This window comes from Anticarsia gemmatalis, chromosome 19, assembly GCF_050436995.1.
Source record: "Anticarsia gemmatalis isolate Benzon Research Colony breed Stoneville strain chromosome 19, ilAntGemm2 primary, whole genome shotgun sequence".
NCBI classification, from domain to species: domain Eukaryota; kingdom Metazoa; phylum Arthropoda; class Insecta; order Lepidoptera; family Erebidae; genus Anticarsia; species Anticarsia gemmatalis.
Window position 1 is genome coordinate 6787489 of NC_134763.1, and position 25344 is coordinate 6812832.

Genomic DNA, 25344 nt, shown 5'->3' on the forward strand with positions numbered 1-25344 from the left:
TTATCAGTAAACCAATGTAGAGTGTCATATAGGTTTTTTATTAAATATATTAATCCGAAAAAGACAACTCCTAAACAATCAACAACCCATGCACTGTGCATATCAGTATAATTTAAATTACAATTATGAACAAAACTATAACAATACCAATATTAAAACTAATATCCAGCAGTATTTTTAATCACCAACCCATCTGCCTTCATCACTTACACTTAAATTTTAAAACCGAGCCATTCAAATCAACATATCGGAGAGGATTTTCTCAACAGCCACATCAAGCATACATTTAAAATAATCACTGGTTTATGTTAAACAGTAGTATTAGTATTTCATACATGTTCTATCCTTGACTCAGATAGCCGTGTGGGTGATCAAGTAGGAGTACCTGTTCGAAAGGATGACCTTACATCATGTTGTGGGCAGATTTACCAAAAAAATGTAGGAGCTGCATATTTGTGCAGTGAAATGAGTCATGAGGAATTTGTGTTCTCTATAAATGTAGAAAGAGGGATGGAATAGTGAATTTATTTTTTAGTGTGATATACTGGTATCTAGGTTTAGCACTATTAATGTGGAGTACTGAACTGTTCAGAAATAAATGCCCAGACTTTATTTAATATTGAACTATTTATGCAAAATGGTGAATGCTAAGATTTGATTTAATATTGAACTATTTATATAAGCTGTTGTCAAGGTCACCTGGTCCTAGGGATATGCCTAATGCTCCTCTCAAAGTTTTTGAGCAACTATTCTACAAAACACAACAACACAAGGACAAATTCTATTATTACAGTTGGTTACTCTCAATAAAGAAATTATATACCTACATAGAATTGGCAAGCACTGTCATTTGACTTTCAAGTTGGAATATAGATTCTATTACAGTATTAAGCTGGTTCAAATGCAATATCATTGCATAAAACTAAAGGTTTACAAAGATAAATAAAACTTACCTTTGGTATCCATTAAGTCTTTATTCAGTCTTTCATTTGCCATTTTCAGTGTAGTTATTTGGTCCAAGAGACATGTCAGCAGCCGACTGCCCACCTGACTGCCTGACAAGTCTGAACTGGCTTCAGACCCTGAGTCCACATCACCATTAGCAGGTCTCGCAACATCCGGGAGACCTCTCACACAGGGGTCACTGAACCTTCTCGCGTTGCCATCATCCTTATCATTGGCGTTCATGTCACTGTTGGAATTCGTGTCTCCAACAGACGTCACAATAGGAGGCAAGCTCTGAAAGTCCTGACTGTCTGATAAATTCTTTGGTTGCAAGTAATTTGTGGGGTGAGAGAGTGTAGGCGTGCCTCTAGGCGTGCTGTTCACCTCCTCAGCCTTGTGATCGCTCCGGCGCCTCAGTCGCGGCCTCTGCACTTGGATACTCTTGTTTACTCCCGGCACGTAACGATACTCCGGCCCGTAGAAAGGCATCACAGGTGGGTGGTACGATGTAGGCAACGTAGGCAGTGACATTGGCTCCGGCGCACACCCGTACATTTGTCTATAAGGGTCATAACCAGGCGCAAACTGAGAACCACCCATCGGCCAGTTTACACCCGGATTTACGTAAGTCTCATACGTCTCCATGCTGGGAGTGGACTCCTGGATGTGGTGCATGGTCTTATCTAACCATTTGGACAGGTACGAGCCTCGGCTCCCACGAGATTTCTTCCGCTTTCCCAGGGAGCCGTTACTGTTCGACGGTTTGCCGTTCACTTGTTTTGGTGCAGATGCCATCGATGTCACCTTGATACACACTAGCACAAGTATGAAACACTCGAACCGCACTTCAACTTTTCCTTCTAAACATTGAGATCCTCAATTCCATTTACGCTGAATAATTATAAAACGCACAAAAATAACTTTATTCAACGACCGACTTGGGCAATGAATTATGAATGACGTTTACTGTCAATAATCTTTTTAATTTCGAAAACACTGCAACATTCCGTTATACGCAGTTAGTTATCACGGACAACTTATAATTTAATTTAAATCGGATATTAAGATGAATGAATAAATTGTATCAGTTAATTCAAATACGTATTAAATTATTTCATGTAATAGGTTTTATAAGATATACATCCAAAAATATTTTTTCTCATCTCTGCCATCTGTTGGTACTAGTTACAACCATTTTAAATTTTCATGTTAGAATTTTTTAAGTAGTATTAACAAAAAAGTATAGATGGCGTTGCATGTAAAATTAAATAAAAAACACGGTATAAATTTTCTGATTGAGACCACAATTAAATGCTTGAAATTAAAAAAATACTTATACGAGTTTAACACGAGACAGTTATTTGCTTCATAAAAGAATTTCGATCATAGCTCGAAGCCGCCTCAGATTTCTTAGCGGAGCAGAAGCGTGTTATTTTTGTTATGTGGATCACGATAACAACAGTTTTTGCTTTCTGGCTGTTCTCAGTTTGCAACGAGTTGCGACCGTCTTTTTAGGTCAGTGAGCGCTTTCACCCCTAGAACTCATCAAGTGGGTAGGCATACTACAGTAAGTTCCTACCACGCTTATCGTATTTCAGAAACAATTTAACTTACACTAATCTTTTTGCTGGATTTCATGTATAAAGCTACTTACCGATGTCATCAAGTTACAATCCAGCCTGTAGGTATCACCGTATCATCATAGCAATCTAGGTAATTCACATGAGATTACTCGTACCTACCTATTCTTTTGTTTTTGTCGACAAACAAAACAATTAATTAAAATTGTTTATGAATGAGTTATTTGTGCTGACATCCTGAGTACAGTAACATTTACGTGGGTATACCTAGTACGGTGTTAGGTATTGATAGATTAATAAGTATCTGAATTAACTACCTACATAAAAGTCCCTTTTAATTTACAAATTAGAACAGACTATTGAGTAGCTACAAGATAGTTCCTGAGTATTTCTTAATGGATACTCTAACTCATTAATAATGCATATTGTAGGTACCTACCTAGTTTAAGTATTAATAATTAATTAAGCAAGTGTTATGATTGTTTCATTTACAGTAGGTATGTACCTACTAGTAATAAAAGTCTATCGAAAGCAAAAAAATCTATTTAGACCTAGGAAAACTTAGACCACGAAGAGATTTTTAATTCGTAACATTATATTATACTTACATGAAATAAATGCTTTTATGAAAGATTATTATTTCTGCTTATACAGTTTTTTTATCCATCAAATACCATGCCCGTACATCCATTAACTCCACGAAGTCTTCAGCGTCGCTTTTATACGTTTTTACCCATTTCCTACATTAACGTAGCGAAGTGGGGTAAAATCTCACTGTCCCTTGTGTAGAGCCCTTAAGTGCGAATGGAAGCTTAGGTTCAGATACTTTGACTTAAGTGTTGTCTGTTGCGTGTGAAGGGACGCAATGTTTATTCTGTTAAGAATACTCCTGAAGTTCTGATTCGATCAGCACTAGGAGTCTTAAATTACTCTATGAAACCAAGTTTTGCTTGGTTTATATACCTACCTACGTATCTAGATGTTAGTGTAGTCAGCAGTAGTCGTAGATGTCAGTTTTTTTGTCATAAGGTTTACTGTCCCATATTATGAGGAAAGGTCTCCCACAAACTCCTCAATAACTAGATATAATTATACTATTTCGCTTTCAAAGCTTTCAATAGATAGGATTTATCGTACCTGGTATCCAAAATTGTGAAGTTACATTATTTAAATACGGTTAGTAGTAAGAAATTGAAGAAGAAACTTCATTTTTCTATTAGAGAGGACTAACGAAATCTGACTGTCTAGCCTGGAGATCGAACCAGGTTGATAAGGTTAAAGTCCTATTAGCGATCAGTATACCTACCTATAGATTATTGACTAATAGTTTCTGGCCAAGATAAGGCTGACTAATAAAACAATTATGCAATGATAGTATCTAATTTATTCTCTAAATATATAAAACAATTTGATTTATATTTACAATTTATAATTCATATATTGGTGTTTTTGTTATACAAGGACGTCCGAGTGAAACAGCTGAAGAATTTGTTACAAACAAATTCTATGGCACATTGTACGAAAGATAGATCAACAAAGAAATTACACAAATTTGTGTAACACTATGAATTGGCAGTAAAATTTTATCTGATTATGCTTATAAAAAGTAATCGTACTTATTAAAATATAACATGACTACAAGAATCAGTCACAAATGATTAACTTTTAACGCATGAAATATGAATTTTCATATTTCATGCATTCTATTTTCTCTCTTTTTTTTATTCTATTTTACATAACTTTCACGCTTTCTGCTTAATCGTTTACCAGATAAGCGAAATTAACACCTCTCGCTCAAGCGAAATAGTTTACTTCACCTACCGATTAAGCGTGATCCGTCAAAGTAATTTTCCGTCAAAGTTGCGTTATACAGTCACAAAAACTAGTATAACGCGCAATAGACACAACATGATTGATCATTTGATATATCATATGACTGATTCTTGAAGTCGAGTGTTTAAAATACCCGTTTCATAATGACAAGTAATTTTCTAAGATGAGATTTTTATCTGCATCTTATAACATATACTGTGATTTTTACTTGTACTATGAAATGAGTCAGATATATAAAGTAATAACAATTTATATAAACCTTTCTCGATTTAAAACGAGTTTCTTTACTTATGATATAAATCAAATTCATTAAAACCAGCGCAGTCGTCGAATCTTTAACAATCCCTCTTAATTTTAAACTAACACTAAATATTTATGTAAATAATCTATCGAGATTTAAATTATAAGAAAATAATTGCATTATTTATATAATGATAGAGGATTACTGATTGTACTTAAAATGTATCGTATGTGACACTTTAACGAAAGTTACGAAAGAAAAACTGTTTTTACAGTAACTTATATGAAACTATTGGAAAAAACATTGTGCGTTTTATCCTTTAGACAGAAATCCGCCATTTTGTCTCGTATTTAAATTAAAAATGTATTTTTTTGTTAATTTGGCAACTTTTTTATCGGGCTACAAGACAACATGGCTTATTCTGTCTTTAATGCGAATTAGTCGTGTCCTATCTAATGACATAAGTGGAATAATCAAATATAAATATGCATCTGTATTTCTTACTTCTAATATTGCTTTGGAAAGTGAACACTATTGTGTATTTGTCATTAAATAATACACGACTGTTATCTTACTCGTCATACAACGTATAAATACAGTTATTCGAGTTGCGTGGACAACTAGGCACCTATTGAAAAACATTGATAAACTCATAACAACCGAAATGTGATTAAAACTAGTTTGCAACGTATCTGCGACTGTAACGGTCTGTAATGGATGCAGTTGCGTATGTAAAACGCTTGTTTGAAATGCGTTGTAGGTTGCGTTGCAGTTGCAAACCAGTTTTTGGTCGCGTCAAGCAAGGATGGACAGTCACATACGTTCAAACATACTGTGACAGAAAGGCAGTGATCGTGCAAATAAATAGTATGTTCCCGTTTATGACAGAATATAAAAAGCTTTAATATTATGATTACTTATCACCTAAATGAGTATACGATTTGATCATAAAAATATAAATTAAAAATTACATAGCGTCTGCTACTAAGCTTACTCTTTTGAGAATTGTTTCTAATGAATATGAATGCCGATTAATACGAAATTATAATTATGTAAGAATAACCATAATCCAATTTAATAGATATCTCTATGAAGTAACGTGCTAACAGAACAAGACAGAAGCGAGTGTATTATAATTTTAACACATTGTAAACTCATATTTATTAAAATGATTTGACAGTACTTGATACTACCTTATCCAAACAATTATGTTGCATAATTTTGATTTAAAATCTTAGTCATGTTTACAATGTAATAACTTCTTTCGCTTAATTTTTTGGGGTAACGCCAAATGGTGTTATCATCTCTAACAGTTCAAATATAATATCGTATCAAAAAAGTTTAACTTTAAAAATCCTGTCTTGATGTATCAGCGCAAATGTATAACATCTATTTTACGTCACACACGTTCAACACACACCTAGACACATGGAATACATGAAAGGCATATTCAAACGTACACAATATACTATAAAAACTCTAAGTCACATCGTTGCAATGCCCAGGACTCCACGCAAGCGAAACACAAACAAATATAACGTCAAATCTGTACATGATGTAAACTAAAATTGTTATAAAACATAACACAGAATGTTTTACAAGTGGAGCAACGAAAAATTCGCATGGAATCCCTTTCGGCTTTATTGTTAGTACTTCGCGACCCTGCATTCATCCGAGTGATTTCAAACAAAATAATTTTCAACTAACAAAGCTTTATTCGGAATGTTTGTGTGAAGAAATGAATTATAAAACGGTTTAAATCGCTGTATTCAATCGTTCCACAACAGTTCCAAGTGAATCGAGAAATCACTCCACAATCACCTCTTAACATGCTAACGTATACTTAAAGGTAGATACTAAACTAGCTTAACATCGTCTAAGGCCGTGAGCAAGTCGCTGGTGCCCTGCATCATGTCGGACTCCGTGGACCAGAAGTCGTTAGTCAGAGGGACTGAGTCGAGCTGGATCTCAGGTGTGTTGAGGAACCCTGGGCTCGGCTGCATTTTATTCGTCAAGTACGGGTCACACCCCTTCAAGACACCTACCGGGGACATCATTCTGCTTCCAGGGCTGTACTGCTGGAACTTCCCGACGGGTGATAGGGATTGAGGAGTGGAGTATGGGCTCATGACGCGCTCCCTCTGCGCCGGGCTCATCGCCGGGCTGTTGTTGTAACTATTGTAGCTGTTAGGGCTGGATGGTAAGGAATACATGGGACTGATGTTGAGGCTCAAAGGAGACATGGGGCTGGAATTCATATTTGTGCGCATTACGTTCATTGGCGTATTTGAACGTATCATCTGCTTGTTTGGTATCCCTTGAAGGACGTTTATAACGGACATAGGGATATTGCTCCTTTGGTTCATGTGATTCGGCTGTGGGATTTGCTGTTGGTTCCTAACCATTTGGTAGTTCTGGTGCATCTGCTGAGCCGGCTGTGGTAACTGCTGTTGCAGCTCCTGTAAACCATAAAGAAATACATTAGTTACATTATACATTTATCTTTTTAAACACATTAATTTATATTGCAATGTTGTTCTAAAAAGGTGCATAGTTTAAAACTTGTTCCAGAGTATTAGCTTTGACCATGACATTAGAAACACTTGATGTATTTGACGTTAAGTATTCAGGGAAGCGGATGAGTGGAGTTTAGATAAATCCTCCTTTGTGATGCAAACGCACGTTGTTTAACAATACAAGTATTTACACAGTTTACTTCGCGTGGACGGCTTGTGACGTAGGTTATGAGATTTAATACAGATACTAGCATAAATCGATTGTATAGACCGAGTTTCACCACTTCTAAAGGATCTTATATGAGCATAGGAATAAAGGCCAGATTATGAATGTGTCTGATAACTTATCCGACAAATAAAAAGACCTACATTTGTATGAAAACAGCTGTGAGAATTCCGCCTGATACACCTAATCGATATTTATTTATAAAATCTTAAGCTGGCACTTACTGAAAGAGATGTGTAACGAAATATTAACTTGCTAAAATCTGTATCAAACCGATGTTTTATCAAACTTTTATTAAGGAATTACAAAATCATCGCGAGAATTTTTGGACTATCTTACATATTTGAATCAAAAATAAGTCCACGTTTACTTTTTTATTCAACAACACATGTTTTTTTCTAATATTAAATAAGAATTAACGTGACCGTGCATTATTTACTAAAATATTTGCAATTTTAAAAAGTTACGACGCATATCTCCTATAGGAATTAGCCGAACCTGCATAAGATCACGTATTCTAAAACCACAGCCACAGTCATGCATTTCGTCGTACACTGCCTGTTTCTCACAATAATCTGACGTACATGGCTTGATTTATTGTTAAAATAGAGCAATGGAATTGTGTACAATCCTTGAGAGCTCATGTTACCTCCTTTAATTAAGGAGTTGTTTGATATTCGCTAACGTTTGCGCTCTCTATTAGAGAGCCTCACTTCTGTGTGTTTGTGTTGAGTTAGTATATTCATTGAACTATTTAGCAGTGTATTTTGCCTTTATTTACGACTATTGCGGTCAAATTTTGACTATTATAAGTGTCAATACACTGTGACAATATAATTTTGACTATAATATTTTTTATTGTATACCAGACACAATATGAAATAATGTTTGTCTCGCGTAGCCCTATCTTTCGGAATTGTAGGGGTTCGAAACAAAGATTTGTATTGCAATATTTGACCCGCATTCCTTCTGCTTGTAAGTGGAAGTAATAAGCTCGAAATTAAGTACTGTTATCTACCCTTTATTAATTTTATTATTCAATATTGGATTAAGAATTTGGCACCCATCTCATTTGGTGGTAAGTGACGATCAAAACTAAGATACTACATGCCTATCCAAGAGATACCCAATTACTTTGATTTGAAAAGCTCTGGGACTGCATTTCTCTGGGAGAGAGCTCCGTCATTGTATTTTTGTTTTAAAATATAAAGTTTAAAGTTCTAGATTTTTTCTACAGCGCTCATATTTTCGGTTCGTTCACCTAATTCCACAAAGCGATCAACTAAAATCAGGGCGTTTAAGTATTTAAGTATAATTGACTGGCGTCATGTTGGTGCACTGCGGTCAGACATGGCGTATGGTCGATAAATAAAAACTAAATTAACCCACGAACACAAGTGCATGCGACATACAATTTATTTGTGTCTTGTTTCAATTTTATGTAGTTTTAATAAGCGTTACGCTGTATGCGGGTGTTAAACAACAGTGTAGTCCAAGCTTTATATTTATTTTGTGTGACTGATGTTTACAGATTCTCATTTACATAATTTTACTTATCTTGAATACAGTTATAAAGGTAAGTGCATAATATAAACTTTTCTAGTTGTCATATTGTCTAATTTTATTGTCGCTTTGTCTTGACAACAATTATAAATGGACGTGTACGATATAAAATTTTGTAGTTGTTCTATTGGTTTAATTCAAAGTGCAATGTAATTAATGGGTTTGAAGTTTTGAACAACTATCGCTCGTAAGATTAATGCCTTAGTCATCATTATGAATTATTGACTAACCTCGACCACACTAACGTAGATTTTGTAGAGCTCAAATGACTGGGCAGATTCATACCTACGTGATTATTTTTCAAAACAATTTTGGATATTTAAAGGTTTTAGTTCCAAAGTTCAATTAAGTATTTTTTTCTCTAATACACAAGCAATAGCATGAAGGCAACAAACAAAAAAACTTTTCTCAAAAAAAAATCTAGCAATTACAGGCAAAGGAATTACAAATACATCCTAATTCTTTTTTTACTGCAGTAGTGACCGCAAGTAATTTTTCAAGCCAGTTGTAACTTTGTCCATAAAATTAGTTTCGTAATGATTTTAAAACGTTTCATGAGATGTTTTACGCTTTAACGCAAGAATTAGCACCCAACGAGTGTCGTACGATGAGCTCATACAATGTTTAAACACAAACATGTATGTAAAACAATCATGTCCACTTATACAATAGGGAGACTTTATTTGTTTGTCTCTGTATCTATTGAATTGACTTCAAAAAGATTTATATTACGATTTATCTATCATCAAAAAACTTAATTCAAAATCTTTCTCATTCACATCATGTCTGGAGAATCTATGATTAACAAAAACTTTTTTTATTCCAAAAATGCTTTAAATATCTCACAAAATACAATTTTCGACGCAATATATCACGCGCGTACTAATATAGAACAGATCTAACAATCGTTTTATAAACAACACATCTTCGATAACCAAATCGTAAAAAAAAACATGATGTAAACTTTCCATAAGAAAAAAAACACACGCGTATTGATAATAAAAAAAAAACAATAAACAATGACGTAAAAATTAAAAAAATATATAGAGGCATAGTTTATCTGTAGTAAACAAATATTATTTGTTTCAATGAAAGCCAGTAAGTAGAGATTAAGCCGTGAGTAGTAATAATTGGGGCATCCGTTACATGGACCGGGCACTCCCCGGGCTTATGCTATCACTCCCTAGGGATTCTTGTACCATTCAGGGGCTTATGTGATCACTGTTAACCTTCAACGCGTGTAATAATTTATTGAGGAAGAATATTGTATGTTTGTATTTACCAGCTCAAGAAAAATTCAGTCCAGATAGAGCGATGTGGAAGAAAAATTGCAGGGAAACGGATTTCGTTGTAAGATGGGACTAAAGAATAAAAGACTGGTAATAAAAATGCAGTATGTTTTGCCTACTTCCAAATTATGTTCTTTTTATTTTTTTATAATTCTAGTAATATTTCCGGAGACCAAAATTTTAAGTGGACTCTCAATAGATTTTGACGTTGGGCGTAATAGCGGCAGGGCTACGATTTAAATAAATTACCCGGGGACCCCAACCGGTAGGACCGTATATATTTATCATCTGAATTCCAAACTATAATCAATCATCATAATGATGATCACTTCTTGTTTATGTTTCAAACTATCAAGATATTTTTAGAAACTATTCTTACGCAGAATTTAGAAGAGGCCGCAAAACACAGTCCTTCTATTTATGATGGAAAATAAAAGATATTCAAGGGTTTGAAATATCATAGTACTAGATCTTAGAAGCACTCAAACGTGCAGTAAAAAGGAAGAAGAAATAACAAGACACCGAAAGTCCCGGTGTCAACAGCCTTTTATCCCAGGGTGCAATCTGCGGACGCCCATAGCGCCCCGGGCCACAGCTTACGACGGATTTTTCTTTACTTATTGCCCTTAAGACTTCCACAAACAATTTCGTACCAAAAAACTTCATCCAGTAACAATTTAACTTGAGTAACGCACTCTGAGAATATAATTCTCTAGGGATTTGCCAGTGTCCATTAATTATTCCATTGAAGATTTATTTTTCTTTGTTTTCTGGAAGAAATCCGTCTATATACATGTACTTATATAAAACTCTTCCGTTACTGAGTGACTGATTGGCTGACTTAATGAAGGACAACGCATAGCCAAAACTACTGAGCGAAGAAAGTTGAAATTTGGTATGAAAATTCCCTAGGAAGAGCTGAGTCCACTAAGAGAAGATTTCTGGAAATTCCTACCGAAGGGTACGGAATTCCACGCAGACAAGGCCACGGGTGGGAAGCTAGTTAGATATAATAGCCCTTTTGAGAATGGATACAAAAACGTGTGACGTGTGTACTGAATCACAGCCTCATTGATTAAACTGTTTATCTTTGTCTAGAACATCCTGTTGCCTGTCTGCTTTACAATTGTTTTTATTACAATCAGTTATTTGATTTATCAATGCTGTTATATTCATACGTAGTCAAAACAAAATGCTATTTTAGATTAAGACCTTAAAGGTCAAGAAATCGAAGAAAACAATCTCTAATTTTCCGATGGAGATAAATAGAGACCATATCTTCTGATTTTCTGCACTTTTTTCCTCCTTTTTTATACATCATCCATAAATTGAATTAAAACGTATGAATATTCTTTCGACTATCGTACTACATTGTCCACATTTGAACCGGTTTACGTTAAACTTTATAATGACCACGTGTTTCCCGTCTGACCGATACGTGTTTACTACGTCACAAATTAAATACAAAATTATTTATTCTTATGTAAATGTATGTATAAAACCGGAATACACAAGTTTTCTATCTATAAATAATGTCAGTAAGTTAGCGATCCACGGAATTCGTTGCTAGGGCATTTTTTTTTTCGTAAAACCGTGTCTATGTTTTCCTCGACTGTTTGTCCAGCCATATGCTAGAATATTCCAGATAAATATACAGACACCATGTGAACTTTATAATTAGATTTTACTTAAAAATTCCAATTATTAATTTGCATAAAGATCGCTCTTTAATATACAAATGCAAATAAATTAGTATTCAAATACTTTTTGAATATGACGGCGCTAAAATGTTTGGAATTAATTTACACATAGGATCTTTAAATGAGATTTATTATTTTGTTTGGATAGCTCTTGTTGCTAACCTTGGTTATCGAACTAACGTCAATCACGAGCGATTCGATAAATATCGAAGTTCTATCGACCAAATGTCAAACAATAAACTAGAAATATTAGTTATGCCTCAGTTTCCGTTAAAATTAAAACTCTACTCAATGATAGAGTCGTACTCTTAATAGCTGTAAAGTAATTTAAAGAATATAATGGTCATATAAAAAAATGTGTTTCATTGTCAATCAAAGCCAAAACTCATGGATTATAGGAAAAGGATGGGAGAATAAAACGGTGCACCTTTTTATCACAACTATTTTTTTTATCTCTTTTATTATCAGATATTTTCTGTCAACTTCACAATATTTATTTCTCTCCAGAAAAATAAATAACTCTCTAATACATCGTTCATATACATACTATAAATTTATTAAAATAGCAACGACGACAAGTAATGATATTATTATGTTACGTCTTTTAATTTTGATAATATTACTGCGATGACAATTGCCAAGCACATTATATCTACACTTCGAGTATATCGTGATTACTTAGTATAATTAGTTCGTTTTATGACTGGTACTTAACGTTTATCTCACATAAGCACAGCAAAAACACACTTTATTTTTTATTCAATCAAATATTGGCACATGAATATCATGGCGATACTGATTCAACTGCAACGCAACTTAAATTGCGTTGCATACGCGTTAGAGAGCCAATTGCTTGGTTTTGTCTTCTCATGTGAGATGTAGTTAAGTGATTAACGCACACTATAATGTAAAGGCATCCAAATGTTCCGTAAGAGACGAACATAAGACCGTAATACAACACAACTACACTTTGTTCTAAGTTGTACTTTGTATCATTTGGCAGTGGAAAGTGTGTAGACATCCATCGGCCGTCGCATCGTCCAACTACCGCCCGGGACAACAACACGCTACGATAAACTCTGAATAAAATACATAACGATCTGAACAATACTTCTAAAATATGGTCTGACTAACGTCGTACGAGCACTAACTCTATAATCGATGTAAAAAATAAGATTAGACATAGACGACTAAACGTAACTTACAGTAACGAATAAATAGCGATAACCTCTGAGTACAGGGTTCATTATTAAACCTATTAATATTGACTCGGTTCGAGCTACGAACATAAGACGGAGTGCGCGGCGCCCCCCGCGTCACTGGCAGGGGCTCACGGTAACTAAGTAACCTAGGAACGATTCGACCGATTCATCACATAACCAACACGATATGCGCACGTTTAACTTAAGCACTAAAGTCAACAATAACAATCGATTGCTTCAATTATACACCGTCGTAACTAAAGCGAACTTCTACTTAATCGACTAAAACTAATTCTGGTAACGCCCTGCGGCGCAAGCACGAGATTGCAACAGTGTGGAAGATTAACTAAACTAACCAGCCCTAGCACTAAGTCCCCTCGACTGGCCGCCTGACGGTTAAATTGCCCTGCCTTTCAGACTTTAATCTGGCTTCCGACGCTTATTGTCTCATAGGACTCCGATTACAAGTTTGATGCGACTTTCAGTCAGATACTGGTACATTTGTATACGGTAATATCACAAGTATCGACGGCACTGTACTTAACATTAATTCGTATTAAATCCGACCAGAGTAAGTCTGTGAGATAGCACTGAAATTGTTTTTTTTTACAGGCGATTGATTGAACACTGGACGCGCATTATCACAGTTTATTTGTTTAGCGGGGAGTGGCCTCAGGCCTTCGCTTTGTGTCGGGGCCGGCACTGCACCATGCAGATGTAGCCGGCGTCGACGTCGCATCCGCTCACCAGGAGGTTCATGAGGACGCTGGAGGAAGGATTGCTGGCCGGCGCCGCCTGCACCGGTGACGGGCTGCGCTTCACGCGCTTAGCGCACGGCTCCTGCTCCTGCTTCATCACTCTCTTTACACCAGTGTCCCATGTCGCGACGCTTCTGCTTGGTATTAGACCTGATGACAATGAATAAAATTGTAATAAAGAAAAAACAATTTTATCGTAAATTATTCCATTATATTCATCTTGAAGTGGTGTGTACCTGAGTCGGAGTATATATTCGTAATGAGATCCTGTGGCGGTGGTCCCGTGGTGGACGCCGTCAGCAAGCGCTGTAGCGCTGGTGCTGGCGACGTTGTCTGTGTCTCTGTGGGTTGTGGTCTCGCTAGACTCACACTGTCGGGCAGAGCCCCCCACATGACTGCCGGCTCCAACACCGGCAGCTCGTCACTCGTCGGGATAAACGGTGAGTTTCCATCGTCAATGTCATTATCTGACCTGTTGCTGTCAAACGCGTCTAACGACAGTTCTGTTAATAACGACGACTGTTCACATGACGAATCGTTTTCCTGAAAATGATATTTTTGTTAGAATGCCCAAACCAATATATGACAACAAGCATAAAGCAAGGTTAAAAAGCATGTGTGCTGTAATTACCTGTGGTTCTGGCGAGGACAATAATAGGGAATCTGGCGTTAAAGAGTCTACTGGCGATCCGTTAGTCAGATCGTCGCCCAGCAGACTGCAATAGTTATCGCTCAGAATAAATTCATCGAACATGTCGAACGGACTGTTCTCTAGAGGGATACAAGCATCGCCAGCTGTGGGTGCCAAGTGTGTCAGATCTTCCGGCTCGTCTTTAAGCACTGTAAACAACACCGATATTATTGTCAGGTAAACCTTATGATATGATAAGACAACTCAATAAAGCAACAACGGGTACCTAAGCTGTGGAAGTTCGAGTGCCACTCACTTGTAAGTCCCTCGTCTTGGGAGAACATGAGAAAGCCTTTGTTCATTTCTTTCTTTCGCGGAGCGAATATCTGTTCAGTAACAGGTATAGGACGTTCCTCTTCTGGTAGAACGATACCAACTATAGCGCCGTTTCCTAATGGCTCGATGGGAGCGGGCACGGGCAGTGGTACAGAGACGGGCGCGATCGGGGCCACGACGGGCTTCAGATCGGCGTGCTGCACCTGGTGTGCGGCAAACACCTCATCTTTGCACTCGATGCCACTGTGAACAGAACATTACACGATAACGAGCGATGCCCACACAGGCCGCGCCCGAGTTTCATAATGTTATGCACATTATTAGGTGTCACGGTCTACCGCCTTACGTACACACATAAATCAGGTACGTCATACAAGTGCTTCTGTATAATGGACTATAATGTAAACTGCACGGTCATTAGACGAGAGAGAATCAAACATTCCAGTGTTAATCGGTTTTGTAAAGGTGTGAAGAAGCGGGAAGTGTGAATAGTGTGCTATATAAGCGCAATAGTTAGAACATATTGGCGTCGCGGTGTAAGATATACAATAGCAAGTAATCAGTCAACAGTATTCAAGGCCGAAGTAGGTATCGACGAGCTCCGAGCTATACTTGCACGTAATGGAACAGATGGATAAACGCTAATTTGTTGCATGTCTACACAGCTCTGTGTCAATTGATGATTCTCTGCGAGTCGCATAATTTATGCATAGGCGTTTTATTCTTATATTGAATTGCAAATAAGGAAACACTGGATTTTAACCACACGTTATTATAGATACGCTTAAGACCGAAGCATACGGAAAGGAAAACGCTACCTTTAATAAGATTATCATAAAAACAATAACGACTTCAAACCGTAACTTTAAATCAAAGAATGCAAAGTAAAATATTCGTTTCAAACGAGATTTAAATATTAGAAACGAGAATGTCAATCAAAAAGAAAATATATGCATACCTTATTTAAAAGTGAATAGAAGAGCGTTCAAACGATTTACATCTCAAACGTTCACCGTACAACGGAGACTAAACTTGAAAAATGACAAAATTATTTAGAGTACGCAAGAAACGACACTAGTTGAGGAAGCAAACAAAAACTTGGAGCCGAGTGTACAATCAATCAACGCGTGCGCACTGAAACACGGCCAGAACCCGTTTGACAAACTGAAGCGATACCTGATAATAAGATAAAACTAACACTTGATACGCGACCATCATTACAATATTCTACATATTAGGATTAATTAATGAACATCCCATCGGAGATAACCTAAGGCGTATAAACCTCGTTGGCCCTGCGGTACACATTTGCGTCAATGCTATCAAAATCAACACTAGTGATACGCATATACATTTGAGATAAAATGTTGTTGACAATTGTCATGGTTCAAGTTTTCATTGACATTATAAATAACGCCTGCAACGGAAAATTACACATACCTACACATAATGTGCGATTATTAGCGATAATACTAAATTAACACTAATTTTCCGTGCGAAACGTCGCATGATATCTGACGGGAAGGTGCAATTAGCAATTAAAAGAATGGTTATCTAAATAAATATGGCGTTTGAAAAAATTGCTAATTAACTTCTGTCTAATCACTAATTGTAATTGGTCACGGTTTTAAAAGATAAAGAATAGAAAATGTTATTTTCATTCTGCCATATCGTCACTGATTAAATTCTTATTATCTGATTGAAATCACAAGCGATTTACTAATGACAATACACTTCAAGTACAGAATTGAAGTTCTTGAAAAGGAGTTAAACTTCTTCAAAGTTCGTAAGTACCTACTTATGAAACACAATTATTTCCTAAGTCTGATTTATTTATAGCAAGACAAAACATCCAACAGTTACGTATAATTTATTATCGAGTATTACCAAAATAACCCGAGACGATTAATCACAGCCAGACATCGCGAAGAGGGGTGTGTTATTTGGACGCTGCACTTACGCGCTCCCAAAGTCAATTAGAGTGAGAGAGACGGTGAGATGTGACAAGTGAATAGTAGAAAGAGATATATTGATGGTAGTAAGTGCGGCCTTGCTAACGACCTTGCACTCACCCCCTGTATCAGCCCTCTTGTTTTCTAGACCGGCCATTCACCAGGAGAGAGGCGAAGGGATGAGTGCGCGCGCAACCACGCCACGAGGTTTGTCCATATCGATTGCACTCTGGATTTCAATACATCGTCTTACATGACCAGACGCCGGTGAAATGCCGCCTCTTTGATGCATTTCAAACGTAGACCCCTCTGATAAGAATAGTCAAAGGACACGTCGAAAGGAAACAGGGTCTAAGATGCGTTAGAAACAACTTGGCAGAAACTTTCCGTGTACAAAGTTTCTAACTCTACGACTTGAATCATGAGGAGCCTTCACACTAGATTGATGCATCAAATTACCTCACGATAAAAATGATGAAACTAAACACACAAAAAACTGCAGACGGGCTTATCTGAATCCAAACAACGAAATGTGTATGATATAATTTTTCGATAAGACGTGATATGAGTGTCCCGACATAATAAAATGTTTGATAATCCTAATATAGAAGAGATAAATGATAAAGTAGAATTTAATTTGTTGTTGCGTAAGATAGAAAGAAATGAGAGCAGCTGGTCGGGGAGCCTTGGCCGTGAATACCGTGATACCGTTCAATGGGCAACGCAATTCACCAACTACATCTGCTACGGTCAAGGTCGCCTCGTGACGTCATCATATACATCACCACACCACATCACTTGAATCATTATTTTGTAGGAAAGTTAAGCGAGTATTACGTGGAAATGTCTTAAGATATTTTCCTGTGGATGTTATTGTGTGACTGTAAAATGATAAATTATCAATTTATGCTGCCATAAAATAGTAAATTTGTTGGTAAATCGTCTATTTTTGATTCGAACGCTATATAAAAGATAGTTAAAAAATATATTTAGAATAACAAACACATTAATATAATCTATTTATTTGCTTTGTTGATTGTCACGGTACATTTATTATTTTATGAATGTGATAAACAATATTATAATTTTTATATTTTCGTACGCTCGTGCTCTTTCTAATCAACTAAACATTAACCGTAATACAGAAAAGAATTATAGTAGAAACTATGCGATAAAAGAACTGATAAGTACTGAACAACAATATATCGAACTATCGTGCGTGGGGTCATAAAATTACCATAGCACCATGCAAGCGTTGAACTAAACGCGCGTTCAAACAATGTGTAGTAAAACTGCAAGTCACTGAACGGACCACAAACAAACCACTGCAGAAAACTAAATAGAATCCCAAGGCTCCACTATTGTGAGATGAACACGACAATAAAATATTGCAGAGGTTATGAACGTTCCGGTTCGACAATGCAACTTGTCAATTTTGTAATTTATAGACCTAGCTCAGCGATTGAATCAAGTAGAAGAATCAGCAGATCGAGCCAATCGAGTGGCGAGAAGAGCGGCGCGGGAGTCAAGGCCGGTGGTTATGTAACCGGCGTGCAGCGGGGGACGAGGACCGCTAATTTTAGCGGATCTCACACAAACAACACTGACATATCCAGCGCAAACGCACTCACTGCACAAGAAACGATGCTCCGCTCATGCAACTTTATCAGTACGATCACACAACATTATCTGCCGTTAAAAATACATAAACACTAGAAAATCGAAGGAAAGCTCGTAAAATCGGAACACAAACAAACGCTAGGCTATCTAGTTATATCGACCGACCACATGTTTCTTGGAAACTATCGATTGTCAGAAAATGAAGGTAGGCTCAATATTATGTAAGTAGACTGTTTCGTGAATATTGAATGCATCGCGTCACTGCAGTTAATGGAAAACTTTATTTTATAATACAATCGACGACTGATTACTTGATTAATGTACTGTCACCATTTTAACAACCTTCGCGAACGGCGCAATATATTTTTCTGCAGAGTAGGCGTTTGAAAACAAATCACAAAATAAAATAAACAGGCACTTGTATGAAATAAACGTCCACTATTATCACTAATCACAGCCACTAAATATCGCACTGTTCCTTACCATGTTGCGATAATCGATACGAGGTGTTGTCAAACAAGTAAGTGTATCGAAACGGTCCGGTTTACGTGTATACTTGGAACAGCTGATCGGGGATTGCGAGAGCGTCGTGGGGCGGTAGGGTGGCCGCGTGGGGTGTACGTTAGCTACGAAGTCTGTAGCGCGAATGATACGCGGCGACGGCGGCGGCGCACTCGTGACGCGACTCACCTAAACACATACATTACACAGTCGCGCGATACCGACTCTTGATAAATTTTTGAGGATAGCCGGTGCGTTCATTCGACGGCCACGCGACTTGTAATCGAGTTCACGAACCACCGGTGGATCTATTGCGCCGCCGATCACGGCAGGTTAGCTCGTTATCACTTACTAAAGTATGATATTCGCATGCACGGGAGGTTTAGAGCCTAGATAAGAGGGTCTCATTCATAAAAAATCCGATAGCGAGACGTAAATTGTTATAATCGCTGTAATTCTGTGTCATAACATTACTTGTTTGCATAGCAACATACGGTCTGTACCTATTAGCATGTTATATTTTTTTTTGTTGTCCCCACGAGGGTAAAACCGCCCCGTGAGGGAGTTTATTGCGATCAGACGCGAATAAACAATTCTGCTATTTGATACAGAAAGCATGTTATATTAAATGCATTTGGTACATGACGGTGTGTATGTTATTGATTAAATAAGTTCAGGAGAGCGTATTTTAAGAACCGTGTGCTCGGGACAGGGCGATGAACCACGACACATTTGGACGAGGTTATTTCCTGTTGGTCATTAGCTAAAAGTGCAAATATTCAATTATTCAATACTGAATCGCAATTGTGTAAGCAACATCATCACAATTCGTATTCTTTTAGCAACAATAATACTGGACTATAGGTTATTGTTATTGAGCAATATAATAGACTTGAATTCTGCTAATAATATGTAAATTCAAAATGATTGCTTCACTATAATTTTTACACTTTTAAACTATAATTTTCCGTCACAATTTACAACAGGAGCACTGATCAATTGACCAAATAAATGGTCACTTTTGAGAATCTTTCATAGTTAATTTGCAATTCAAGCATTACTAGTTTTTAATAAACTATAAAAAAGATTGATTACAATACCTTCTTTACGAGTTTCAAGACTACAATTCCGAATCATATCCAAAGACCCTATATCTTCATACAAAAATCTATAAGACAGAAGCGTAAAAGCAAAAACACGTGGAGCACTTGCCTCAATAAACGCAATTGTTCTCGGCATGAATACCTTCAGTTTGCCAATCCATCAACCGGTTGGCAGTCGAGCTTTGGACATATGATACGCTTCAAGCGGCGTTGTTCCACAATTTAGCCGCGTAACACAACACCGACTCTAATGGACCTCGGCGATGGTACAGCTACCGACGTTTTATGGATATAGGAAATATTCTCCAGAAAATTATTTCTTCAAAACTATAACAGACATTCAAAACTATACCCGAATAAGGGTAAAGATGCAAATTTTGGCCAAAAGTTCAATATTTTAACTAAGGATGCTGTTCTTTGCACTTCCAGAAGACTAGTGAGATGAATGGTTAGATTTAGTTGCGAATTGAAGTAAGAGCATGCGCGAACAATGATGACACGGTGCTTAAGCTGTACGCAATAATCTGATGTAATGTAAAGTAACATTTTAAATGAGTAATCAGGATAATATAGAAATAAGAGTCCGTGTTGCAATATTAATTACCTTATTTATAGTAACTTCTGCAGTCTCTAAGGAAGTTAGTTTATTGGTGTCAGATAACACTTTTGTTGTTTACAGGACTTATTGTGTACCTGGTTTACCTCAATGTCTAATAATAAACATGATTGCATCAATTGTTTCCTCTTCATTAGCATATCCTCATATTTCCAATTCATGTATAACACAATTCGTCATATTTGGCAAGTTTTGGGAGTTAGTTGCCTACGTGATACGGCCACCGTCGTCTATTGATTCAGTGGCTACCAACTTTTTTTTCGAGTGACTGGCAAACTTAGAAAGTTGGTACTACGTGACTTATAAAACGTAATCTTGTATGGGCTTTTCCAGACAGGATATAAGTTCGTTTAGTTGTAAATGATAAACATGAAGGGCCTAGTACTGATACTAGTTATTGGAATTAGTACAAAGAATTGGTGTTAACATTCTTCAGGAGGAACAGATATCCTAGTATTAATTCAAGCTAACTCCATATTTTTCATCAAGATATTTTAAAGCTAATTTTCTTATCTCGCACTTCAACCCCTACGTTCTAGAACTGTCAGTTCGATGGTTAATTGTTTAACTAATTATTTATGTCATTATCTACAGGTATACATCTTATTAGCTCTCGTATTTTCCACACGTGAAGACACCAGTTATCGGTACAATTAAGACGGTTAGCGTGGCGTGTTTAAGATGGCGACGTTAATTGGTAGCGTCGTGTTTGGTGAAATTCGCGGTGCGTTTTGCGGGCTGCAGCTATTGTGCAATTAGGGCCAGTCCGTCCGTCGACCCGGCCCCACCCCCACGGCCCTGGTCTGACGGGCTACGTGACTCAAATACCGTTGTCATTGCACACACCTTGCGTCATAATCGCGTCAATGTAACAGATCTCGAATCCAATATGAGTAATATAGGAATAGGAAACACATGTTGGAAAACGTTTTAAAGGAAGTTTAGTTAGTAATCATATATTAGGTCGGGGAAAAAGTATTTTCGTATTATAGTATGTATGAACTTGTAATATAATCTTTTCTCTACACAAAACCTCGATATTTGGGTACCTCACGAGCTCACTGAGAAAAACCTAATGAACCGTGTACTCATTTGTGATTCTTGAAGCCAAAAAGATTTTATTACAAGTTAATATATACTATAATGCGAAAAAACTTTTTCCACGACCTAATATTTTCAAAACCAAATGTTAAACAGGGAAAGAGCTATCAAATAGTAAATAACTAAAAACAAACATTGTTAGGTATAAGCTGTATTAGCATATGAGTTTAATTATAATAGATTGTTTTGATTCCATCCTACGTCCCGAATGCTAATGTATGTAGATATAGCCATGTGTTAGAAAACTACCTTTGAAGATAAAGAATATGTAATCACGACATTCCATTTACATCGTAATTATACTGAACATAATAAGTTATTTGTAATCACGGCGAGGCAAATGCATACATGATGTAATATTTTAAATGGACAATAAGTGGACGTACTAGTATACGACCTCAGAACTTGCTCGCGAAAATTACGTCTTAGTATTCAACGTATTATCAAGCATAACGAACAAAAATCTGAAATTAAAATAACGACTTAACATTTTATTAAAAGACAACTTCCGCACTCAGAATTGATTTTGTGACGCAGGGTCTTTTACAAATAACGGACACAAAGTAAAACCAGACCCGAAACAATAATTTGTGGATCGCACAAATATATGCTCCGTGTGGGAATCAACGACGACGATCCACGACTTCCTGGCACAATGGTAGCGGCGTGGTGACCTAAACCACTGCGCCACGGAGTCTAAGTTATAAAATAATAAAATGAAACACGTGTAAAAATCGGTCCAAACATCTGTCGAATAGCCGATCATTTTTTCTGTAATAAGACGCCAAAGTATCTTAAATCAAAACAGTAGTGTCACGACACCTGAAGAACAAACCGGTACAGTTATATAGTCATTTGATATATCTCCAAGATTCGTTTCTGGAGTGTACAACGGTGCGTCCCCATTCGAACTGTCAATCAAGAATTTTAAAACGGTACAGAATGAGAGCAACGACAATCGATTGTGCAGGGACGTATTGATAGTGTTAAGAAAATATTAATTGTAAGTTTGTAGCACAATGTTTTAGAATACAAATGAAATATCAAAAATTCAGAACAATTATATTCTTAGTGCGGAAGTTGTCTTTTTTTTAAATCAAATGAAAAAGTTGTTATTTTTTTATGTACTTATGTCTTTAGTCAAAAGAGGAGCTAGTCATTGCCTTGTAGTTATATCTTTCCGCTATGCGTTTGTATTTCACAGCATGATGGAGTCATAATATCAAAATTTCTACCGATCTCTGTATTTCATCACCTATATTTTAATCAGTCGAGCGATCGTCCGATAAGCCCCTCTCATTGGTGTTTGCAACAAACAACTGTAATACTGTTTCGCCTTTGCATTAACCAAACAAATATCAATATTAACATCCATATTTGTGACCTATAAGTTCATTTCCAATTCTATCTAATCACTTCACGGGCCAAACAGGAAGCGATAGATATCGGCCAGACCTTTCTGGGAATACGATGGTATAAAAAATATTGTCGTCCCGGGACTACGAATATCTAACAAAATAAATCAAACAAAACCAAGTAATCTATTCATATGGTGTGATTTATTGAGGTTTTATAGGAAATCGCGGATTCTTCATAAATAATAACTAGGATTCGTTGATAAAGAATATTTTCTAGGGTACATAAATACTGCGAGTAGGTGCTATTCTTTTGAGATAAGATTAAATTTTGAATCATTGTTATAAAAACTGTAACTGTATAGATGTGCTGAAGGTGTTGTTAAAAAATGTCTACAAAAAACGAAAGCAATGCCTAGGAGGTTACTTATAATGCCTCGGGTGCCTTGCCACAAGAAGCTGAACTTTTTTGACCTAATAAATGAATTTTGCGTGGTATTTTACCTTTACCTTTGGACTCTACCAATTTTGGTTCAAAGAGACTCACAGTCAAATTAGCAGAAGTCGGTAATTGAATTTTAAAAAAGCAACGGTTTACTTGTATTCGGAAATATTTTCCTTAAGTTTTGCAATTTTTGGTGTAAAAACATTTTAAAAGTCTGGTCATACTTTTGAAGTCTCTTTTAGTTTAATGTATACAGGAGTGCTTTTAATCAAGGGAAATGAATGTCGTTGTCCTCATTCATCAATATTAATTACTTTCATTTTGTAGCGACCAGGTGTGAGTTATTGGAAAACATAAATAAGCATTAGGATATGATACGTGCACAACGTACAAATAAACTATAAATAAAACCTCGTTATTGTACCGGCAATTTCGGTTAGGACAATTGAAATCTTGCTCTGTAATTGCTTCCTATTATTCTGTCTAAGGCTTTAAAGATGCTTGTCTAACACACGACAGATAAATTACACAGAGACGTATACAATAATAGAAAAACAACTCGTAACTACAAATCAGCTCTAAGATTGAAACAGTATTTTAAATGGCACAGACAAGTAACATATACGCTTCGTAAAATCAATATGCAGTATTTTTGAATTAGGCCAAACGATCTGGATACGGGTCTGCAAATTATATGGGTGTTTGCGCTGATGTAAATGTGGTTTTATTACAATATGCATAAGATTTGAATTGCAACGAAGCAAGATTAAAACGATCGCATGCAACGATAAAGTTATTCCGCCGGTACAGAACTACCATGAAATTACGAATTTCTTGTAACTGAGCGTTAACAACTTTAGTGGTTCAAAAATCCAAAATAAATCTCCAAGGGTGGTTACCGCAAGTAGGCCTACAAAGGGCACAATTGACGTCACCGTTGACCCTCTTTTTTAATCCACTCCTATAACAATTTTCGCTTTTAGGACCGCCAGATGATTGTATTAAGTTGTAAGAACAAATGTGTTAACAAAATTAAGTTTGCAAAATTTTGAAGAAAGAAAACAAGCTGAGTAATTTAAAACAACCCGAAAGCGTACTTTTAAACTGGAGGGTTTCACGATACGGATGCTAAAAATACAAGTTGAAGAAATGATTTCGAGAAGTTTCAACTTATGTCAGAAGGCGGGGAACAAACGGCGGTACACCCACGCGCCTCATTCAAGCTGAAACTAAAATTGCAGTGTATCTACCTATGTACCTACTACCGAGTAGGAAGGTGGGGTGAACGACCTGGGGTGGGAGGTGGCAGTGCATTCGCCCAGAGTTGCATAAACCGTCCGACGACCGCAGAACTGCGCATAGTATCCAGGCTATATTAGCGGAACGTGAATTTCACATGAACAATAAAAAACATCCCCTGGTATCGTGTGCTTCTACTTTTACAATTCAACAATGTACCGCTTGTTCCATTTCCAACAATATGCAAAAATATTTTTCATACACGAGTTTTGAATGTTATACCAATTGTTTAGATAAGACTGATATAAACATAGTACTGAAGACAAAAAGTAAAATATCTATCGCTGAAAACATTAGCACCAAACAATGATGTAATGTTATATAACATCAATAATATCAGAAAATTTGGCATATGGTTTATAAATAATACGCACTTATAACTTTGATAATAAAAACGTGCGCAGAGAGAGAGAGTCGCAAAATAAACGAAGCAATCTGTATTCATTGATTAAATGAATATATTTGAATCATCATTGCTGTTGGTTTTGTTGGTATGATTTATTCAATAGCAATTATTAATTGGAGTATGATT

General features: G+C 36.5%; 2 protein-coding genes across 8 annotated transcripts in view; both read right to left on the reverse strand.

The window, feature by feature from the left end:
• The window catches only part of LOC142980927 (uncharacterized), a 130150-nt gene extending 128263 nt beyond the window's left edge, over nt 1–1887 (reverse strand). For all 4 annotated transcript variants that reach the window (XM_076126538.1, XM_076126540.1, XM_076126537.1 and 1 more), the window contains exon 1: nt 954–1887. In XM_076126538.1, the coding sequence (XP_075982653.1) occupies nt 954–1740 (787 nt within the window). In that variant the 5' untranslated portion in view covers nt 1741–1887. The remainder of the gene's footprint in view (nt 1–953) is intronic.
• A 2005-nt stretch (nt 1888–3892) lies between these two features.
• The window catches only part of LOC142980965 (uncharacterized), a 91989-nt gene continuing 70537 nt past the window's right edge, over nt 3893–25344 (reverse strand). For 3 of the 4 annotated variants that reach the window (XM_076126601.1, XM_076126598.1, XM_076126600.1), the window contains exons 8-12: nt 14771–15063; nt 14485–14693; nt 14090–14396; nt 13843–14003; nt 3893–7058 (exon numbers count right to left, since the gene is read on the reverse strand). In XM_076126601.1, coding sequence (XP_075982716.1) covers nt 6456–7058; nt 13843–14003; nt 14090–14396; nt 14485–14693; nt 14771–15063 — 1573 coding nt within the window. In that variant the 3' untranslated portion in view covers nt 3893–6455. The remainder of the gene's footprint in view (nt 7059–13842; nt 14004–14089; nt 14397–14484; nt 14694–14770; nt 15064–25344) is intronic. The other variant, XM_076126599.1, reaches the window with a different exon arrangement.